Below are 23122 nucleotides of genomic sequence, written 5' to 3'. Positions count from 1 at the left end.
CCAGAAACGTAACGACCATCTAATATTGCTTCGTTTCGTTCCTAACTTTGTTTCTCCTTGCCAACCAAGATATACGAGGCTCTGCGATCGATATTGTTAGTTCGATTAAACGATTTAAATAAATAATAAATTGTATTTAAATACATATACAGAGATATACATATACATATGTATATGTGTAGATAGCTAGTAACCTGTTTAGCGAACGTGGCTAAAAATTTAATCCTTGTTCCGAACGGTGTTGATCGTTCGTTCGTCGACGAGCCTGATGACCGGGCTGTCGTCGGCCATAACCAACCTCCATTAACGTTAAAGTTTCGCCGATGATCTTCGTGCCAAGTCAACTGGTTGGTGCACCAGCTGGCACCGACGTAACGATCGAATGCCACACGGAGGCATATCCACGCGCGATGAGCTACTGGTTTCTCGGTGACGAGATGATACTCTCGAACGAGAAATACACGACCATCATCATGGAGAACAGTTACAGGGCGCACATGAACCTCACCATCAGAAACCTGCAGACCAGCGATTTTGGAAACTATCGTTGCATCAGTAAGAACTCGTTGGGCGAGACCGAGGGCTCTATCAGGTTGTACGGTAAGACGATAAACAATTGCGATTCGATTTTCTTGACAACAGTTTTTACACGCTCGAGACTTTTCATATTTTTTACGAGTTTTGTTACGTAACGTTCAAGTAGCCAATCATTTTACCAAGTAAATTTTACTTGGGTCGCGTCGACGATATATGTATACATGTATACAGACATATTCACCCCTGAGACGAATCAGGAGTGACGCAATCGAGAAACGGTGAAAAGAGTGTCGAGTTCTAAAGGCGACCAACTTTTTTATTTCAGAAATTCCGAAGCCATCCGCGGCGCCAAAGGCTACGGAGATCAAGAGCAGCGCCAACAAAGAAGGTGAGATCCAGATCGAATAGTTAGATTGCGAAAGCTTCGAGGGCCGAAATCGATACCACGTAGGTCCTCTCCGACCACGCTTCCCTCTTCGGCAAACTCATTATCCGTATTTTATCGTGAAATCACGGGTTGGTCATGTTGGCTCTCCTCGCGTTTACGAGAACGAGAAGAAGGAGAAGAAGACGGGGGGGGGGGGGGGCTCGCAGGCGCTGCGGGCCGCCGAAAAATAAAAGCAACGACTAAATTAAGACCATCGTGTATTCCTCGGGCCCACCCCCATGTTATTCGAGGGGAAAGTGGGAAAATGGACAAGTGGAAAGGTTGGCGAAAGGCCGTGGTTTACGCCCGGTGGCTTGAATGGCCGTTCGAACGATCATTAAGCGACATCGAGCCGATGAGAAGAATTTAACGAGAGATCGAGACTAGTTCGAAACAACTCTTTAGTGTCTCTTTTTACGCTCGATCGAAACACCGTGTAAGAGTCTGAGAAAGGAATGGTGTTTAAACGAACTGAAGCGTACCTCTCGAACGTAATCTTTACGTCAGCTGGGCTGCTGCTGTGGTGTGGTGTGTGCACATTGGCGAGTGTATTATTAAAGCGGCGCGAATAACTTGGGCGGATGCCTAGGTCAGGTCCCTGTGGTTCTGGCCCCGGTGTTCTCGCAGCGAAACCAATCTCAATATGCTGCATTATTAACGCCATACAAGGCTCGGCCACGACGGTATTACCGCCATTAAGCTTTGCAATTTTACCTCGCAGCCCTACCTGCCCGGTAACCTGGATTATTGTTATACCTTGCCGGTTTCGCCGTTACCTTTCATCGGGTAATTGCGTGCCGTGGATTTTCACTTGGGACACGATCGTTGTATTTCGACTTGCCAGACCACCGAACAGGTTCGATCGTTCGCTTCGAAATGTTATTTTAAACCTAATTTCCCTTGGCGGGATGCTCCTATCGAAGCAATTGTCTCGCCTACCTATCGGTTTTAACGGGACACGGACTTTTTCAAACGCCCGATGATTACCATCCATACCATTCGATAAATAAACTATCTAACCGAAAACGCGTATAACGACGCTTTACACGTTCGTTCCATCCTCTGTTTCGTGTAAATCTTTATGCAACTGCTGCACGGTTTTATCGTAATGCCTGCTAGATGATCGACTGCGGCGCAGCTACGGGAAACTTTTCCAAAGTTCCTCGCCTTCGTGGCTCGAAATCAATCTTAATATTAGCGAATTATTAATGATCCGACCAGGATGCGCGATAACTCACCAACGGGACGTTAAGAGCCACCAAGCAGTTTCCAACGGGACCACCGAGTCCCTTTCCACCCTATCTGGCCAGATAAGATTCCAAGCGGAACCAGCTAAATCGAATCTGATATAAAGGGTGTTTGGCCACCCCTGGGAAAAATTTTAATGGGAGATCCTAAAGGCCAAAATAAGACGAAAATCAAGGATGTCAATTTGTTGATTGAGACTTTGTTAAAAAGTTATTAACAAAATTAAATTAAAAAATTTCAAATCGTTCTAAAAAAATTATTTTCAATAGCAGGGATCAATTACAATCATTTTTGGTTATTAGACATACTCGTAAAATCCTACGCAGTTTCGAGAAAAAAATTCATTACCGAAAATATACCGTGTGGCCGGAAATGTTCCTATAACTTTAAATACCGTTATAAAAACTGTTTTAATCGAGGCGAAAAAAAGTATATATACATAGATAGTATATATACCTACGTATTGGATTTTTATTCCAAGGATCTCCGTTACGGAACATGATTTTGCCGCCTCTATCTCAGCACACGAATATTTTGTCGACGCGACGCGACGCGACGCGACAGTTGGACGCTCTTTCTATAATTCACCAGGCTCTTTCGAATCGATCTCTCGGTTATTTCGGCACAGTGACCCTCCGCGTATCCCGTGGAATATTTTAATTTTATATCGCGGTATTACATCGCCGGCTTAACCGGTGACCCAATTAAGCGCATTTAAAATTCAATTACTGCTGTCCTGTGAAGAGGAACGTGAATACGCGAGCCCGAACTGCATCGTCCTCGACAAATTTCTCACCAGCTCGCGTTCGCTCGCAAGACAATCGCGATGTCATATATATATATATGCAACGTAAATGTATATCGGTCCACGTACCGATAAATTCTTATTGCAAATTTTGTTCTATAAAGCGGAACTAACAGGAAAATCTCCGCTCCGCGGTGTGGTGCGGTGTGGTATGGTATGGTGTGGTGTGGTGTGGTGGGGTGCGGTGCGGTGCGGTGCGGTGCGGTGCGGTGCGGTGCTGGCCCCCATTATTTATACGAGCTTATAACTCGTTGAACGCGTCCCTAAATCTTCCTTTCAAAAAGCGAACTTTACGATCGCCTGAAATTCTCTCTCTCTCTCTCTCTCTCTTGCTCTCGTTCGCCATCGTTCTCCCTCCACGTAGACTGGAACTCGTTCTCGCCGAAGGGTTGGGATTAGCCCCCTGAGAATATACGATATTTAATAATGCCTCGACACACTAGTTGCCTCTCGGGACACCCATCGATCGTAGCAGCCGTAATTAATTATCGCCGAGCAAGGAGGCTGGAATTATTTCTGGCATTAGCCTCTGGGCTACGGCGATGCATCCTCCTTCTGTTCAAGCATCGTCGACCAACCAAGCGGCTGGAAAGATCGTTTATCGAATCTGTCGATACGTAAACTTTGCCTAAGCGTAACTGTAAATGAATTGCCGAATTAAAATTTCACGTATATAAGGGGCGACGGTGCAGGATAAAGATAATACAAGTGGGTGCATGCGGAAACGGGGAGACGCGTACAAAAGATGCCGGTCCGATCCGGCCGATGAAATACGACGGAAGGTTGTTTGGTCGCGATTCAAAGGAAAAGCAACCCCACGAGTAGCCGCGCGCTAGAATATGGTAGCTCGAGGCCAGGTGTATCGAAACAGGATGGAGGGATGGAAACGAAAGATGGCTACGAAATAAACTTTTCCAGCTGTATTTAAACTTTTATTCGAAAACTTTTTAGCACCTTCTCTACCGTCATCGTCCCGTTCTCGTGGATCGCGGTTGTTTGCGAGACCGGGCTTGGATTTCCGTACGCCGAAAAGCCCACCCACCACCTACACCGTGCAGACATAGGCAACGTCCGTGGGAGGGAAGCGAGTCTAGGAAGATATCGGAGATCTCGGAAGAGAATTAATCGAGTGGATGGTGCTTAGAGACGCTCGCCTCTGTTTATTTTTAAACGTTCCTTACGACGGCAGAGGGACTTGTTATTCGCAGCCAAAGTTTCCTCTTGCACCGAGAATTAATTATTTCTTGTCTCGACTCTTGGCGGGGAGTCTAATCCGAGATGCTTTTGAGAAATTCTCAACGAGCCGGTGAAAATTTCGCGAAATTCTCGCCCCCACCGCCCCCACCGCCCCCCTCCACCCTCCCGTGTAATCGGTGCATCGAACGTCCGTGCTATTTTCGAGGAAACACAAACAACCGACAGTACTAGTTGGAAATTGCAATTATCGCGTCTGCCGCGATGCAAACGGATGCGCAACTATTTTCGTTTACGGTTCGTGCTCGTTTAACCAATTAAAAATTCATTCTTGTATATATCGAAATTTCCTAGAGACCTTCCAACAAAGAAATACGTAGCTGGTCTGTTTGTACGAACGGTGTACACCGTTTGAAAAAAATGTCCAACGGGGTTGGTTACCTCGCGTGGCAAACTTTCCACGTTATACAATCGCACAGCACACGCGGGACCGGTTTGAATATTCCGCTCGATTATGGGCGTCGGAAATAAGTGGCGAGCCATCTTACCGGGTCGCGACTCTCTATAAAGGGTAACGATGTTATATAATGGTATACGGGTCCCGCGTCGAGCATGAATTCGAATTGCACCCTCGGTTGATGCGCGCTATACAGAATTACCGTCTAAGTAAAGTTTCGATTTACTCTGCGCAAAGATTGTGCAGCTTCGAGCTGGCTTTTCATGATAATGGCCGACAGACGTTGCAACGAGAGTTATACATGTACGATTACGGATCGATGCATACGAAAAGTGATTATTAGATAGTCACACAGTTGAAGCATCCGAACGGTCAAATTCCGTGCAAGTATCGAAACCATCGCGGCTTTAAAGGAATTCAAGTTTAAAGGGGTTTCACCTGGTGAAAACTTGGCTCGAGTATTCTCGCGGACCGTTTGACCGAAAAGAATTTCAAATTCGCTCTCTACCTATACATATAATACATAATACTTGTTCGATTACGTACTGGATTTATACGCGGCTCGTTTAAAACGCTTCTTCTACTCCGTTTAAACGAGGAAGGTTCCGAAAAGCAATCGAAATTCATTGTACGATACGGTCGTAGAAAAACGATTAAAATGGTAAAAACAAAAGAAGAAACGTGTCTCGTGTAGCGTGAAACGGTTAGAATGGTGCGATTCGAAACGATCGAATCGGTTCTTCGTGGTCAGCTTTTTTCTCCTATCGAAGCATCTCTAGATCCTCTTTCTTGCTCGTCGGCGCGGCGAGAGACCAGTTGGTGGTTGATATCGAACGCAACAAGTTGAACTTGGCTCGTTTTCAAAGAAGCTGTCGGAATTCATCAAACGGCGTGTAGCTACTTTAAACGTGTCTCCTCTCGAAACGAAACGAGACGCGGCGCGACCAAGACCGTATACATAACACTCGATCGTCCCGTCGCTTTTCGAATAATTCCAACGCGACGTCTTTTTGTCGTTTCGTTCGCTCTACGATTCCAAACACACGAATAGAGGACCTTTTTACCAGTTTGAGCAAGCTGAAAATGAAAATTACAAAGTTAGAGGTGAACGGCCCGTGGCTCACCGTGGCTCACCGTGGCGCACCGTGGCGCACCGTGGCGCACCGTGGCGCACCGTGGCGCACCGTGCCGCACCACGATCGCCAGGTGCCAGAGAATGAAACTCGCTCGGCAGTTTTCAAACTTCAAGTCCCTCCTCGAGCGCTCTCCGACAGCTACCCCTGACGATAGCTCTCTTAACACGTTTTTATTAAGTTGTTTTACCAACGACCCTCAAAGTCCTAGAATCCGGAAACTCGACGAAATAATTCTCCTTAGTCGAATTGAAGAAACTCGATATCGATGTCGCGATATCGGATCAACGATCGGAAACGTCATCTCGATCGGTCCGGCGTTTGTTAGATCTCCTGGTCGGAAAAAGATTAAAGAAAGAATGGTGTTAGGAGGGTGGCAGGATCGCGAAATGTACTCGATACGCCGTAACTGGAGCGGAAACGGTGCCTCTCGTGGTGTGGAACGACACACACTAGAATGGAGAGACGGGCATCGAGGAGGATTAAAAAGTAAATAAAACAACGGACGGAAAAGAAACACGTTTAAAACGAAAAGACCGGGCAATGAGGGAGAAGGAGAGGGGAACGGCGGAAGGAACGGAGAGAATGGCTGGGTTGGATGAGAAAGGTCCTAATCTATTTTCAGGACGACCGAGCACGCCGTCACCAGCAAAAAGGCCGACCACCGTCTGGCCTTCCTCGTACAACCCCTACTATACGAAAAGGACAGAGAGGCCACCTCCCCCGAGCGAGGAGAGGGTCGAGAGGCCAGAGCAGAAGCTACGCGATGCCCAGAGCACAGGTGAGGCTTGCATTCTCTCATCTGGCCCTCCCTCTCCCGGCTCTTTCTTTCGTTTCTCTCGTGTTTCTGCATTTCGTTCGCTACCGTGCTGCAAAAACCAACCTTCTCGAACGCGATCGCTCCTCCCATTCTTATACACCTTGTTTTCGACTAGACGCCGCTAAACCATTTCCAAGGAGACCCTGATCCTCGGACACGTAGCCGAATATCGAGGGACGAGTATTTTATTTTAACACGTAAGGTGTGATTTTAACATCCGCGGTTACATAGCTGCAATGAAAATAACGTTGCACGCGACTCTTTACGCGATCGGTTGGTCCCGTTCTAAAGACTTATTATTATTGACCCTTTGAAAGGATCGTCTTCCATAATGCACTCGACTACTTTACGGCAACCGATAGTACACACGATCGGCCGTCGTTTTGACGAAGCACAGAATAGATGAATGGATCGTTAACGAGATAACGAGCTTTACTGAAATGGCCCGGGAAGCCATTCCGTAGTTGCGCCATTAAATTCAAAGAGGACCCGTGGCCCCGACCGAACGAAGCCCTTAATAAGACATTTAGTTCTTAATGAGCAATGTAAGGCAGAGTATTTATCTTAATAGCCAATGAATAAAGCGATACGTTTGAATTTAGCTCCCGTCGCCGAAAGCTCGATCCCTTTTCTTTCCCTGGTCAACATGTTTTCCATCTCGTCTCACCTTGCGTTCTTCTTCCCAGATGATGGGCAAATACCATCGTCGCTAATTTCTATTCTATCGATTTCTTTGCCCGTCATATTTATTCAAGTTACAGGAGAAATCTCCCATCTACGTACAGTACATGTAATTTTACTGTGGCAGCGCAACAGATACATACGTATACCGATTATCGGATCTCACGATTCGTCTCTCAAGTTTAATCCCGCTCCCACGTTCTATATCGTTCTTAAAGAATTTTGCTCGTATTTCCATCTCCGGTTGTTGTAATATCGCGTGTGCTTAGTTTACTCTTTTCCCAGACCAAAATTCCAGTTTTCGGTTCGTATACACACATATGTACATACGAGAGAGGAAGGGGAATGAAGAGAATATTGGAAAAGAGTAAACGGCGTGGCCCGTTGAAGCATTTACCGTTTCGTTGTCGCGATACAAATGGTCCCGCGCGCACCGGCCATAAAGTATTCTCGAGGGTGTTATCACGTGGCGATCCGTGTCACCGGTGAACCATCGTTTCTACCATTTCCCATTCATTTTCATTCATTAACGGCCGTTAGCGGCGTGATATTTCACCCGGCTCGGAGAAAAATCAACGGACCAGCCAGAAATCTGTCGATTAGCAGCCAAGTTCTCGTGGATTACCATCCTCGGGGTTCGTTGTCCGGCGTCCCTTCTCTGAAATGCAATGCAACGATCCAATTCCCGATCAGAGTCGATCGAAACATGGTTGCAATATTTTTGAAAATACGACGGTTACGGTTGCAATTGGATATCGTTTCATAAGCATAATAACCATACGCATTGATTAATTTACTTTGCACGCAAACTCGCGGCACGAAGAGGCGAACGAGTATACGTCGAGTCCATCTATCGTTATACATGGAAAGTGCACGTAACTCGCGTGGTCCTATTTCATTGTCCGGTTTCCAGTACACGCTCGAACGTGACCGATTGTCCGTCGTTTAAACTACTACGTTTTGCTGCGCGAAAAATTAGTCGTACGCGTGAAAACTCGGCCGAGGGTCACCGGGCATTATCTATGTAGTAAATATTTATACTTATCGTAGAAAGGAAGAAAATGTGCAAAAGGTGGTTTCGGTTAGGCGTGTGTTGCTAATCCCGTTAGTGTATGTATAAATTGAAATATTCGTGCGATAGAAATCCGGATGCGCGTAAGAAACAGCCTCTGTAAATTGGAACAGTGTCGAAGAGACGCACAGGCAGATAGAAACCCACGGGCGTCGTAGCCGGTGCTTTGAAATATGCATGGACATCCCTGGGTACGTTTAGTAGGAAATTACGTAGGAACAACACGCGCTGCCTCTATAGCGTGCCGTTAATATTAACTACACGCCTCTCGAGTATTATCCGACGGGGTAGTGGAAACCAGGCGTAGCCCCAACCTGCCGGTGGGGAAGCCCTTTTAGGGTGCGTACGAGGTACAGGTCTGTGGCTCGGGCTGCAAGGGAATTCGGTAACGCGAAACGCGAACCTCGCATCTTTGCGACAAACCAACCCTCGGAATCCTAAGCGCGAAGCGTTCCCCGTTACCCGTTCCCCGTTGCCCTCCCGCGAGCTGTTAGTCGATTAATTAGTCGACAAATTGCGGCTTTTTCCACGAGCAATCCTAACCCTCTAACGAAACGTAATTGAAGACCCCGAGCGTGAGCTGAATCGAAAGTTGGACGGTGCCCCGGTAAACCTGACAAAGGGAAAGAGACGCCGGGAGGAAAGAGTAGTGGAAGAAGCTTTCGGGATGTAGACGAACGAGGAATAAGAAAAAGTAAAGCAACGGTTCTTCTCCCATGTCGATTGATAGTCACAGACGACGAAAAATTTACAAACCAGCAGACGGATAAAGAAATAGAATAAGTTTATCGCGTTCGACACGACGATCATATGTATATCCTAGTATATTCGATTCGAGTAAGCTTTCCAAGTTATTTCTTCGCGTAGAATCACCGCTCTTATCCTCGCAAAATACTGGCGTGCATGAGCAACGAACAGTTTAATTACGACGCGTCGCAGGAGACTTTACACACACAAACTTGTTGCGGATTGAACGGTATAAAAGAACGCGGACGATACATTTTTTAATTCGACTGTCTCACTGTCCGGCTCGCGTATAATAGCCTATTCACGCGTATTAAAAATACTAAAAGTTTAGACACGTGCAGTTCTGAAACTATTAGTGTTTTATTAATTATTAAGATATTGTTAGAAGCGGCAAAGCCTCCTCTTTAAAATGGCTTTTGGTTTTTAGCGATCCGACTTTCCGTTTCCGAGATATCGTAATGTATGTAAAAGGTAATTTCTTTTAATTTGACTATCTCTGTCTCCGTCTGACGCGTCGGAGGTCTCGCTCGCACGTGGCTCGTGCTGACCTACCCCACGTACGTGACTGCCGTGACCTAGTTTCGGGCGTAGTATTTCCAAGAATTTACTACGCACTGTTTACTATTGACGCGCGCGCGGGTTCATTGATCACGCGCTTCCGGACCGGCCTCGCGGTCGACTTGAGACAAAAATCGCTACATCTCCGGAACTAATAAAGCTATCGACTCTCACAAACGCTCATTTTAAAGGGCATTTCATCCCCTATCCGATGAGTATATCAACTGTTATTATTTATGCCGTCTTCTATGTTTATTTTGCAATTTAAAAGAGAAAAATAAAGGAAACTTTTTGCAAATTGACTAAAAATTCTCTCTATATTTATGTCGGAACAAAAGGGATCGAGCGATCGTTCGTTTGTTTTTCGTCGCCGATCCATGGCAAACTCTTTACGATACGACTCGTCGGTCGAGCTCCGTCAAGAAGCAACGAATCTTCACGACCTCCTACAGACCGAATTACTTGCTCTATGTCGGTTGTTTGCTTCCAGACGCGTACCTCTTGCTTTTCCTCGTAATTTTCATCCTGATCCACGCTTTTCCTACTTTCCTCGAGTCGTTCCCACGTTTGCTCCGCGTTAAAGAATATCTCGCGATTCCCCGTACGCTCGGCTCTCGTTAACCGCCGCGCGATCCACCTGCTGGCTCGATAACCGGCTAATGCCTTTTATTTACTCCATCGACCCGCGTTGCCTCGATTTTCTCCAATATTCCAAATACATGGAACGGAACGGAACGCAATTGCGGAATATTCCAAGATAACGTTAACAATATTTGTGTATTTTCAATTAATGACTCGACGGATTGCACTTCTGATGAAAATAATCATGGGAACCGATAAATTCCACAACGAACAAATAGCAACGGTCACTACATACTCTTTTTGTGATCGTCGAACGGAAGGTCGTGTTACTGCCGCGTTAACCGGAAGGGGGGGGGGGGATTGGAAAAACAAAAGAAAAATGGTGATCGCTGATACGGTTCCCTTTGTTTGGAAACAGATTTCGTGGGCCCGCGGTACTGTTCGGTTTTTATTTGGGATTTCACGTATGGTCGTATGTCAGCGAGTAAATTCTCGTCGAAACGTCAGAAATATAATTGTTCCCCGAATCGCGAAAACTGGTACGGTAATTTCGTAGGTTTCGTCCACGCTGAAAATTCGATAACCGGAAGAAGAATGAACAGTTATAAAGTAAACAGGCTAAATGGGGAAAGAGAGTTTGAAAAAAGTGAAAAAATGTCGGTAGAAGAATAGTGCACCGGAAACGGTATAAAATTAGAATAAGTTAACGACGCGAGACGTACAATTTCCTAAAATGAAGTTAAATTTGATCGTTTCGCGAATGAAACGAAAGGCAACGGTGGTCGACTCGAGGTATGTTCGTTTGAGGAAAACCGCGAGGGAAAATCCGTAGTTTCGCGGTCGAGTCGAAAGGCCCGAATTTTCCGGCATTCGACACCGTTGGCATGGCGTGACGTGGCATAGCGTGGCATGGCGTGGCGTGGCGTGGCGTGGCGTGGCGTGGTCGGGCAGGACCAGGCCGGTTCTAAACCAAGTATTTGCGCGTAGGAGTGCGCGGTTTAATCTCAATTTCCAGAGCTCGGTGTTAAAGACACGCCGGCTGACGAGCAGTAAATAGCTAGTGCTCGGCTCAGATGCATCCCCGTTGCAACTCTCTTTTCCAGGGCGTCGTTCGGTCTTTTCTTACGCGCAGTCGTCTTCGGGGATAAGACGAGGGTTTGCTAGAGTGAACCGTGTTGGACCACGTTTCAGCCGTATCTTTCGCTACCACCTCGCCACCTCGTTGCCCCCTGGATTTTCTTCTAACGCGCGGTATATTTCTACAGCCAAGCTGCCGTTCCCTCCGTCTTTCTATTTTCTTATTAATCTACAGAGAAGTTTCTCTGCCCTGGTTTCTTCGCCGCGCCAGTCTCGACGTTATCCTTTTTAATACGCCTGACCATGCTATTCTAGTCGACGTTTCGATGTCGCGATAGATTCTAAACGGTTTTTTATCGACGAACCGAACCACGGCACTGCATCGCACTGCTCCACATCTCATCACATCGCACCGAACTGACCAGAGAAAGTTTCTAATCCTTCGACATCCCACAGGACCACAGTCTGCTTCTAAACTCACGCTTCCTGAACGGTTAATCACGGGGACTTGGCGAACAACTAATACCCCGTTAAGTGGAAGCTTGCTGTCGAAGCACATTCCTTCCAACGGAAACCAATTAGCTCGTGTAGTTTTTTTGTTCGAAACTGAAACAGAAACTGTTAACGGAAAAGAAATCGTTGGTAGACAGACATAATTGGACTCGCCAACGTATTCTCCAATCATCGAATCCGAATGAAAACGATCCTCCATGGACAAACTACGATACGTTTAACAGATTAAATCGTTATCGAGCGCGTCCAATCGAAACGTACGTATATAGGTACATATGGATCTTCGGTAACGATATGCCAATCGTTAGGAATATAAACGGTAATCGATTAAAGCTCTGTTTGAACCTGATTTCCTTATCGTGTCGGATCATCTCTGTTCGATCAAAGAATCTCCAACTACGCTTTAACGGTTATAACGTCGATATGAAATTCTCCAGTTATTCGATATCGATCGTCGATTATCGTGACGCGGACCAGGAAACAAGATTCGAACGGGAAAAGAAGAAAAAGCAGTACCTGTTGCTCGATAGGGTTATCGAGTAACACGTAGATGGATATTTCGCGGCGCAAGATTGTGCGGAATCGAATACAATAGTTGTGCAATCGATAGCTAATACGACGTTTGATAGAATATATAGAAAAAAGGAGTCGGTGAATATTTTTAGAAACGACAACGCGACGATTCGTTCGTAACGCGGGGGCGGGGGGAGTAAATGTAATCGACATAAATGTAATCGATAAAAATACAACTCGTCGCGTTGTTTGAGAATCGATCGAGCCGGTTCGTCGTCGACTATTATCAGAAATTTTTTAGCTCAACAGCTGTCACGTTATAATGCGCAAGAAGCACAGAATACACCTGTTGCGCGTGGCCATCGATAGACCTATCGAGAAGCTTATTAAAAAGCGACGACTCTACCAACGAATCGAGAACAATCGATAACGATTAAAATTCATCCGCTCCCTGTTGGAAACATTTTCGGAAGAACGTATTTACGAGGATCCAGGCGGAATAAATTGTTATTGTTAAAGGCTCGATCGACGTTTAGTGGAATTTTATCGCGTTCGAGGAAAGAATGTGCAAGGAGCAGCACAGAGGGGAACGTACGATTTCTAGTTTGTCTCGTTGTGCGGTCTCGAGTTCCGTTTTTCCCGAGCCAGATACTCGAGCCAGACAAACCGACAAAAACGTCAATACGAATGTTTCGTTGCATCTGTTACCGTGTGTCTCGTGTCGCAACCTTGCTTCCTATGGAATTATGTTTAACAAGGGTAGAAGCAGGCCAGCGCGGCGTGCTTAGCCTTTCCTGGATTTTCTTTGTCATTATTTTTCGCACGGTAAAACGCACCGTGCGACCGAGCGCAAAGAACATTCGTTTTGCAAACGATGTCCGTAAAAACGGATGCTGCGATCTAGTCGAGAACGACGCACGACGTATAAACAAACGGATTTACCTTTCTATTATGAAATTGTCGCTTGGATTATGGAAACGTCCAAGGATAAAAATTAAAGCATTTCGTCCGGGACTTTAGGGAGGTTAGAAATACCTGTAATCTCGAGCGTAACGAAGTCAGAGCGTTTCTGGAGCTTGGAACCTTTTCCTAAAATTTAAGCCGTTGCTGGTCAGAAGCTTTTAGTTTCGAACCTTTTAACCGGCGCATTTTAAGCGAAAGCTATTCCAGTTTTATTAGGAAGACGTTAAAAGTTGTCTTTGCTATTCCTATTACTAAATTATTTGGTCGCTTTAAACGAGTAAAATGGTCCGAGCAGCGAGTAACTTGTTTCGAAAATAACGTACGAGGAGTGTAAGGTGGCGTTACACTCGCGCGTTAGAAAACGAAAACGCACATGGTGCGCGTGTGCGTGGATATATCGTACCTCTTGCTCGTCGGTCGATCTGTCTGGTGGTAGAAAACGTTTTCGAAGCTTCCTTTCCCCCGACCTTAAGCTTAACACGCCGTAAGCCGCGCACCGTGGATATATCGCGGTTTCTGGGGTCCCTAGCCCCTGACCCCTAGTTTGCCCTAGCTTCCCTCACCCCCCGTACCCGTAGCCTCGACGCCTCGACGCCTCGACGCCTCGACGCCTCGACGCTATCCGTATCCATAAAGAATGTAAGCTTCCAGGAAGATTCGCAGGGTATCTTCCCCCCTGGCGCAATAACGGTGACTCTTGGGATCCAAAATTTTCATGCATACGATATAAAGTATAAACGACGACTTCATCATCCCCGTGCCACGGCACGCCACGCCACGCCACGCCACGGTCTCCTTCTCCGTTTTCTTTTCCGCTCTCTTACGCTCCGTCCTCGATCCTTTTGCTCCTGGCAGGATACGGGGAGGAGGGACGCAAGCGAGACGATTTCGATTTTTCGGTTGTCTCGCTGTTTCAGCTGGTACACAACCACGCTCTGGTTTGTTCCGTTTGAATATACCATATAAAGGAAATATGCGACGATCCGGAGGAAATCGAGAGAGGAAAGTACATATCGGGCCGGGGTAAATGTAGTAGAAAACCGTACGAAGAAGGTTATTTTTCTGTTTTCCGGAGAGCTGGACTTTTCACAGGTTCGGCCGAGCAACGGACATTCCAACGAAAGGAATACCGAGTGGTGCATTGGCGGTTTGATTTCTCGAATTACGGCGAAAGCGAGACCGAGGATCGCGCCTACCCCCCGCTTCCGTTCTCCTTTGTTTCCTACTTAAAACTCCCGACAACCGCGACACTTTTCTCCTCTGTATTTTCCGAAAATTCTCCTTTGAGAAGGACTTTACGAAGGAAATGCCCGTTTCCGACACCAGAAATTGCTTTACCGAAACGTTTTTGCAGTTACGGCGCGCGCGTGACTGCAAACTGTCAAGAATACATAAATGGAAAGAATTGTAGCAACTGGATCGCTGGACAAAGAATGTTGTCGGCCACTCGCGTAGAATATGCACGGCAAAATGAAATTTCTCGAGACCGGGTTTCATCGATTAGTCGTGCCACACACGCAGCCAGACAACCACGAAACCTTACATCCAAGGTAACGGTAAAATTTCGTCGCGCCGCTGCTCCACCGTTTCGTGTTCTGTCGAGAAACGACTGTTTATGGTAACGACAACGATTTCGGTCTATAAACTCGGCCAGCAGCGTGCTTAGGAGGGCCAAGTGGGTCTGAAACGCGTCTCGTTTGGCTAAAAAGTGAGAATCGGTGTATTCGCAAACAGCCGTGTTCTCTTGGAGGATAGTATCGCGGTGATAGTCGATAAAGGGTTTGTTGAAACGACCGTGAACAATCGATACGTGGCTTTGTTCGAACCGATCACGCTATTCTCTTAATCGCATTATTAAAAAGCACCAGACTACGAGATAGGGTGGCTAGAAGCTGAACCGAACGAACCTTTAGACGGAACTAAGAGATAACCAGCAGACGCGGATGGTTCCGGCCGCGTTGCGGTTTAACAGCTGCGAGCTGCGAACAGCAGAGAGCAACCCGGTTTCAGCGACAATCTAAGAGACTTTGACCGCCGAGCAGGTTTACGCCAGACCGTTAGAAGCATGGCCCAAGGCGTTCCTCGATAAATTTGATGAAAAAGTTTTGCTCGGCAACGGGATAACCTGGGGCGCGACGCCGCTTCCAACCAGAGAACGATACCTTTCTCGAATTTTCTGTCACCGAGCTTGATAACGACGTTTCGAGCCGTGAAAAGCTTAAACGTCCTCCTCTCTTTTTATCCGTATCGAGAAGAGCGCGTCTGTGACCGACTCTGGCCCTGTTTACTTCGCTTTGACGTTTGCGACTCGACGACCCGAATTCAACCACCACCACGGACACCGAGTGTGTACGGAAATCGTCGGAATTTTTACGCGAAAATTGCAAGAAACTAATGCGTACCGTCCAACACGTCTATTCGTGCAAAAGAAATTCAATTTATATCGGGAGTCAGATTACTCAAATATTGCAGTTAATAGTTAACCTATTAAATTGTCCAGCAACAGTAAAAAAGTACCGTGTACAGCGAGCCCAAAGTCAGACACGGCGATGCGTTGATTAAAATGGAATTAATTAAAGTTTCTATTCGATAGGTTCGGTAGGTTGCGTGTCGTTAGCAGAGTCGATCAGAGTGTACGCGCGGTTCGCGATAAATAAACAATTTTCGACTAGGCAATGGACGAGCCGCGTGTTATTGCACGGAATTCCATTAGCGGACGACAAAAAGGAAACCAAGATAACGCTGACAAACTTGGTCGATCGTTACGCGATTGGAATTTCAATATTTTGCGGATCGATTATCGGCTCGTTGGTGACCAACTCCTATTCGTCGACCTACGACGCGACGCGACGCGACGCGACGTGACGCATCGGCATCGGCATCGGCATCGGCGTCGGGTCCTAAATTATAGGGAATTACAGAGTTACGCCCAACATCCGTGAAATATTGACGTTTCAATCTTGATAGATAATCGAAACCATAAAGCAGCTAACGTCGATTCGATCGTAACGAACCGTAGGCAATATTTTTAGAACGAGGCAATCGTTGGTTGGAACTCGGTTTCCGGTGTATATTCCAGTAATTCTGAAAGATGCACCGTTTGTGTACCATCAACGGTGCAAATCGATAGTCGTTCGAGCTACCGGTTTAAACGTAATTCTATTCTGTCCTAATGGTTTGAAAAAGTGCAATTTAATTGATTATTACGCGCATAGATCGAACGTTCGTAGTGAATACGAACGCGCAATGGTATTTCTTCGAGCAAACGTTTTAATTATACAAGAGCAAAGAATAACGATCGATCGACCTTCGCCTTTCCGTTTATTCTTCCAGCTTGTCTTTTTCTTGGCCATTTTTTCTCCCACGTCTGTTGCTCGAGTTCAAGTGTTCCAACTCCGAGTTTTTCAGCGGCCTGTTTCGACGCTCGGCTGCTACTGGTCCCTGCTCGACCATTTCCAGCGACCCTCCGTCCCTCCATCCTTTCTCGCGCGTTACGCTCGCCTCGGTCCTCCAGCGAGCGCTTAATTCGGTAAATTGTCAGCCGGTGAACGGTATGCTAATGTCCTTACTTGCCGAAGCCGGTCCCAGGCCACGGAAACTTCTCCAGACGACCTTGTTTGCAACGTACAACCAGCCTCGCTACGTGACTCCTCTAACCCGTTCGGTGCACCATTGCTTAACCCAGACGTCTAACCCGATGCAACGCGATAACAACGCGATTATAATAGAGAAATAAAGAAAATTTGATCGGAATATCACCAGGACGCGACGATTCGGAGCAACGGGAAAATGTTGAGAGAGCGCGTTAAACGTAACGTCGAGACTAGAACGTAGAAACGTTCGACGTCGAGGGTTGCTTAAAAAACTGAAGCCGAGAGAATTTAGCCCGGCGAGGCGCGGAACGAAAATTCGCTTGGTTGCGCTCGCAGCGGGAAGCCGCCGAAAAAGCGGCAGAGGATCAGAGAAGACGCGTATTCTTGGAGCGCGGTTGGCCAGGGCAGGACAGGGCGAGGGCGTTTTACTCGGTCCGCCGCGCCACGCCAGGGGGGTTGCTCGAGTGCTTCCACACCGCAAAAGTTCCACTCCGCGAACAGTCGCGGCGTGAAACGAGCCTCGCGTTCTACGCCCTCTCATCCCCGTTTCGGCCGTTTCCGAGGCCGCTCTTCACAACCGGTGCGGTGGCTGGATTCCAGTTTATCCCCAACAGGTCGGAAAAATCTTCTTGCCTTTTCAAATCCCTGCGTTCCTCTCTCTCTCTGCTTTCCTCCTCGCAAAGTACCGATCGAGTGGCACGTCGCAAGAGAAACGCTTCTCGACGATTTTACGGCCTCGGAACTCTCTGCTTCCTGCTTCCTGCTTCCGTCGAAACATGACGAGAAACAGAGAAAACAGCCGCTTTCTTACATGTCGAGTTTATTTCAACATTACGCTTCTCATTTCTTTCCGACGAATCGAGCGATCGAAGCTATCGCGATAATCGTTTTCTACATTCTTGCTAAACGAATCAACGCCAAACAAGAGATTAGACTCTTCGAGCCTGCCTTATTGAAAACGAAGAAGCTATTTTTCTCGTTGTTCGCACGTCCACGAGCAATAAACGGACGAGTAAGAGTAAAAAGTTATCGCGACGTTTTTCCGTAATTCGATTCGAAAGTTGTTTCGCGCGCGGACCATATAGAAAAGAGCCGTTCCTTTCTTCGAAATTCCCCGAGACAGAAATGGACCGGCCGCAATGGAGAAAAATACTCTTATCAAATGAACCAGGAAGACCGAATACGCGTCGCAGATAATAAAATGTCGTTTCTCGGCAGCGTAATTTCCCAGTCATATTTTTCCCAGCAAAATGGACGGGCGGGGGACCTGGTCCCTAATATCGTTCCAAAGAAATCTCTGTCTCGAAAAAGTACGCCAACTCGACTCGTACAGGTAAGAGAAACGCGTACGCGACAGAGAGAAACGGCTAAACAGGACACGCGAAGGGTAAAAACGAAGCTCGAGGAACTCGTCCGAAGGTAATTTCCTCGCGAGGAATAAAAGGGTCGACCAAGGTTCTTTCTCCCCAGAGTTCCCGTGATCCTGGTCTCCGTACACGTAATATACGCGTCGAGCAACTAAAAAAGCCCCTGTATAAATGCCGCGTTTAGCCCACGACGTGTATACCTAGCGAGAACCGGAAAGGGGATACCGGTGATAAATGAATGCGTGCCCGATACGTGACAAACAACATCCATTCTTTTAGACACCTTCGGGACATGCCGAAAAGACCAAGCTCGAGCCTTGCCCTTTCTAACGTAGTCGCGTCCCACGGTTATGGAGAAAACACGAATAGCTTCGTAATTCCATGCGTGCTGAATTTCTATTACCCTTCGCTCGTGTTATCCAACATTCTTACATACTAAAATCCGTCTCGTTCTTTTTCTTCGGCAACAAATTTCCCTGCATCGAGCAGAGCGACGAGGAAAATTGTGCTGACTCGATCGCTGCCGATAGCGTCTGCGGCCATTAAAACAACACCACGTTACAAGTAACTTCAGACGTTGGAAATTGCACGTGCCGCAAGTACCGAGGTACTTTCGAGAGATCAACCTCCCTTCTTCGTCCCTCTTTCTCCCTGTTCTCACTCACTGATTCGCGCGCGCATACACTGTCTATCTATCTATCTGTCGCTGATATATAACCGATAACTCGATAACCTTCTTATTCCCTTCGACCTCATTTTCCGCGCTCGTCTTGTCTCTTAAAGCTGACGGAGCGACAACCATTTTTCGTCGATACATATAGCCCCGAAATCCTACGCACTTTCTAGAAAAAAATTCCGAACCGAAAACCTAATGTCTGACCATGCGTTGATATGTTTCCCTGAAATTTCATTGCGTATGTTTAAAAAATCATCACTCCAGAACGGAATGGAGGATTTTAATGTTTGAAAAGGCAAAGAACGCGTATTTAGATGAAGAATATATAGGAATTGAAGGAATGTTGGAAAAGTTGTTTCTCAACCCCCGTAAAGTGAGAAAAATCGTTTGATGGAAGCGAATATGCCGTCAACATGTCGAAATAAATATATAAATAGAGACACGGGAATGCATTTTTCGATCGGAGAGTCGATATCGTAGCTTGGCATTAAAATTCACCGTGACGCTTTCCGACTTGACGAGAACCTTCCGGTCGATGTCGCCTCTGTATCTCAGCGATGCGCATCGAGTTTACGTCGTCGTCGTCGTCGTCGTCGTCGCGAAGCATGTTACTTTGGATTCGCGAACGAGCCGTCGGACATGTGTTATGAAAAATACATAATTCGAGCGGAAGCAAAATGCCAATAATACGTATATCGTATCGGAGCTGGGCCGGTTGCGCGACGGACGATATTTCAGGATGCCGCGGTCGGGTCGGCCATGGTCACACATGCCACGGGCCATTTTATTTCGCGATATAACGCTTGACTCCTCGTCGTTCTTACGGCTTGACATATTGGTCGCGATAGCGAGTAATCCGTAACACCAGCAGCTTCTATTCGCGATAAGAGCCATCAGAGTCCTCTTTCTCCTCTCCTTTCTCGTCTCTCGAGCCGCCACTTTTTCGTTCCTTTATTTGTTGCTTTATTTGTCTCTATGCTCTTGCACAATTTCCATCCATTTCTATCCTCTCCTCCCTTTGGATCTCTCTTATTTAGTTTTATTCTCTCCTCGAACTCGATGCTTTCCCCATTTCGTCTATTTGTACTTTTCGTTTCGTCTATTTGTCCTCGCTCTTTGTTCCGTTACCTTGCCGGCCTCCCTCTTCCGCAGACAAGCTTGCTCGATCCCACCGCGAGGAACGAGCGCAATATATTTTTCAGACGCGAAACTCGCTGCGCGATTCGCGAATAGAGACGACGTGATGCAGATGGAGCATAAATCAGACCGGGATGCAAATAAAGATCTTACCGGGGTCTTTGTGCGAAAGGGTGGCGCGCGCTATCGTGTCGGCCGGCATCCAATTTGACATTTTTCATCGCCGGATAACCGATATACGCGAGACGATTTGTAATTTCGTTCATCGAGCAAGGAAAGAGCCGAAAGAGCGCGCACGAGCGAGCCGATCATCCCAAGACTCGATGAATCTGCTTCACGTTATTTGCCCGATATATTTCCCTCTGCCGATACACGGGACCTTGGATTATTTATAACTCTATTTTCCTATACAATACGTAGCCACGGCGTAATAATTTACTGGTGCAACCGTTACCGCTGCATTTATTTATTTCGGAAACTTTTACGCGACTCGGTGGTTTCCACTACTCGATCGAAACTGTTGTAACGATTTCTTTGGTCGTATCGAGACCCGACGAGACCGATTACTTGTCTTTGTTAAATATTTTTAACGCGTTTCTAGGAAACAATGAAAGGAAGAGAAGGAAAAAGGTTTTGTCGAAAGCAGCTGTTTGCTAGGCAATAAAGTTTTTGATGTGACGTTAACGGTAGAGAAAAGACTCGATCGATGTATCGAGCAATGGTGTATGTAGTTGTAGGAAAAGCAACGAGATCTTTGCCGTAGCTCGAGCAAGCTTTAGATCAGAGACAGCGTAAAAGGGAACACCCGTGGGACTTTGGACGAAAAGTTCCGCTTGAAACTCTGCTCTCGCTTGTACGAGTTTTCCTCGACAAGTTTTAGCCGGAACGTTCCACGTATGCTGCTGGTACGCCAAGTATTTCGAAAATGCGCTCTCTTAAATGTTAATCTAAATTCTGAACGTTGCGCGAAACTTTTATCGAGGACGGTTTTAAAAAATAAAAGTGGAAAATGTTGGAATATAAACAAGATCGACTCTCGTTCGTTGGTTCTAGAGCGTAGCCGAACAGAAAGACGAGAGACTCGAACGACTCGAAATAAAGTGGCGTGTATTTGTTCGTAAACGCGGATACGATGCTTGTTGGTATGCTATTTTATTTGGGAATATATGTATTAAAATAACGTTGGACCAAGGAATTGACTGTTTAGAGCTCGTATTTTTCCAGCTCGAGAAATCTAACTAACGCGCGTCGTGTCACGTTCTTGCTCTGGCACCTAACTCCACACATACGCGTACGCGATGCGTAATTTTATCCTGGAATAGTGTAGCACTTGGGGTTGCGGATACATAAGGCAGAGGCAGCCCGGAGTAACGTGGAAAATGCATTTCTGTTCCAGGAAGCGCGTACATCATCAGGTGGAGCGCCCCGCAACTGATGGTGGTGGCGGTGCAGTACATCCTTACGGGGCCCTATATGCCCCCGTATGTGCCCCAGACGGCGAATTAGGACACGGTCCGCGAGAAACGTGGCCCGTGTTCGCCTAGAACATTTTCTCGCGACCTGCGTACCGTTGCATTCTCCGCTCGTTTCCCTGCGGAGCCGCATTCGAACGTACCATGTACCATCAAAGTGCATTCTTAGTACGTAGTGTATCAAACGCCAGATTAACAGGAACAGATTTAAGGTATCTTCCCTTTTTATAACTAACAATCTTTTGGTTCCAACGATTGCTAACTGGATTAGCTATATTCCTTTTGATTGCAACGATTCTACGATTCTACGATTCCACGATTCTACGATGCACTTTGCCACTGGATAAAACGATATTACATACATGTACTTGTATCTATGTATATTGATCGAATATTTCGAAACACCTTTTTTACGAATTTCGGACAATTTTACTCTTAAAGTGACTTTCCTACGAAATTCCGATTGATGATTCACAGGATGCATTAGCGGAAACAGATGAAATTATTCCTCGAGCCCCGGTGTGTATACCTTTAATTGGATTGTTAATCGCAATCGAACATTAATTAGCGTAATTGAATTACGTATCGGCTGCCATTGGATTACGGGCTTAATTAGCGTCAGATATTTATTGTGAAGCGAATTATCTTGGTGAATTATTTGTGGCAAGTAATGATGTATGAACGGTGTACTCCCCGTGCTAGAAGCAATATTACTGTATGACATTCTGCCGCGTTCGTGTGGCTAATCGACGCAATTAAATGGAAATTAATCATTGGATCATTGGAATCGCCTTAATTTTCAGGAGAAAAGATTTCGGAATACACACGCGACGAGTAAAGATAGTCGTCGGTCGCGTGCACGTGCATCTTGAAATTTGGTATTAATTGGATGGAAAGGATGGAATTTTAAATAATCGAAAGCAACAAGGAGAATAAGGTAAAGTTGTGTACGCATACTATACATATTATATGTATATACAGGGTGTTCGGCAACCCCTGGGACAAATTTTAATGGAGGATTCTAGAGGCTAAAATAAGACGAAAATCAACAATACCAATTTCTTGATAGAGGCTTCGTTAAAAAGTTATTAACAATTAAATTGAAAAATTTCAAATCGTTCTGGAAAAATTATTTTCGGTTGCGGGGGTCAATTACAATCATTTTTGGTCATTATATATAACCCCGAAATCCTACCCACTTTCCAGAAAAAAATTCGATTAAGTGCTGAAAGTTTTGGGTGAAAAAAAAGACTTTCGAATCGTCTTGGAAAAATTATTTTTAGTTGCAGGGGTCAATTGTAAGCATTTTTGGTCAATAGACACACCCCCGAAATCCTACTCAGTTTCGAGAAAAAAATTCCTCACCGAAAATATAATTTCTGGCCAGAAATGTTTGCCCGAATTTTCATGCGAATCTTTAAAACGTCGTAACTTCTGAACGGATTGGACGATTTTAATGTTTAAAAAAGCAAACTACGCGTATTTTGATGGAGAATATGTACAAATCGTAAAAATATTCGAAAAGTTGGTCCTTGACCCCGTAAAATGAG

General features: G+C 46.1%; 1 protein-coding gene across 3 annotated transcripts in view; it reads left to right on the top strand.

Moving 5' to 3' along the window:
* Positions 1-22760, top strand: part of LOC143348723 (lachesin) — a 131421-nt gene extending 108661 nt beyond the window's left edge. For 2 of the 3 annotated variants that reach the window (XM_076779306.1, XM_076779308.1), the window contains 4 exons: positions 316-600; positions 863-925; positions 6427-6582; positions 21497-22760. In XM_076779306.1, coding sequence (XP_076635421.1) covers positions 316-600; positions 863-925; positions 6427-6582; positions 21497-21606 — 614 coding nt within the window. In that variant the 3' untranslated portion in view covers positions 21607-22760. The remainder of the gene's footprint in view (positions 1-315; positions 601-862; positions 926-6426; positions 6583-21496) is intronic. The other variant, XM_076779307.1, reaches the window with a different exon arrangement.
* Positions 22761-23122: the final 362 nt, after the last annotated feature.

The sequence above is a fragment of the Colletes latitarsis genome, chromosome 12 (assembly GCF_051014445.1).
Source record: "Colletes latitarsis isolate SP2378_abdomen chromosome 12, iyColLati1, whole genome shotgun sequence".
Lineage (NCBI taxonomy): Eukaryota > Metazoa > Arthropoda > Insecta > Hymenoptera > Colletidae > Colletes > Colletes latitarsis.
This window is presented reverse-complemented; position numbering and strand designations above follow the sequence as displayed.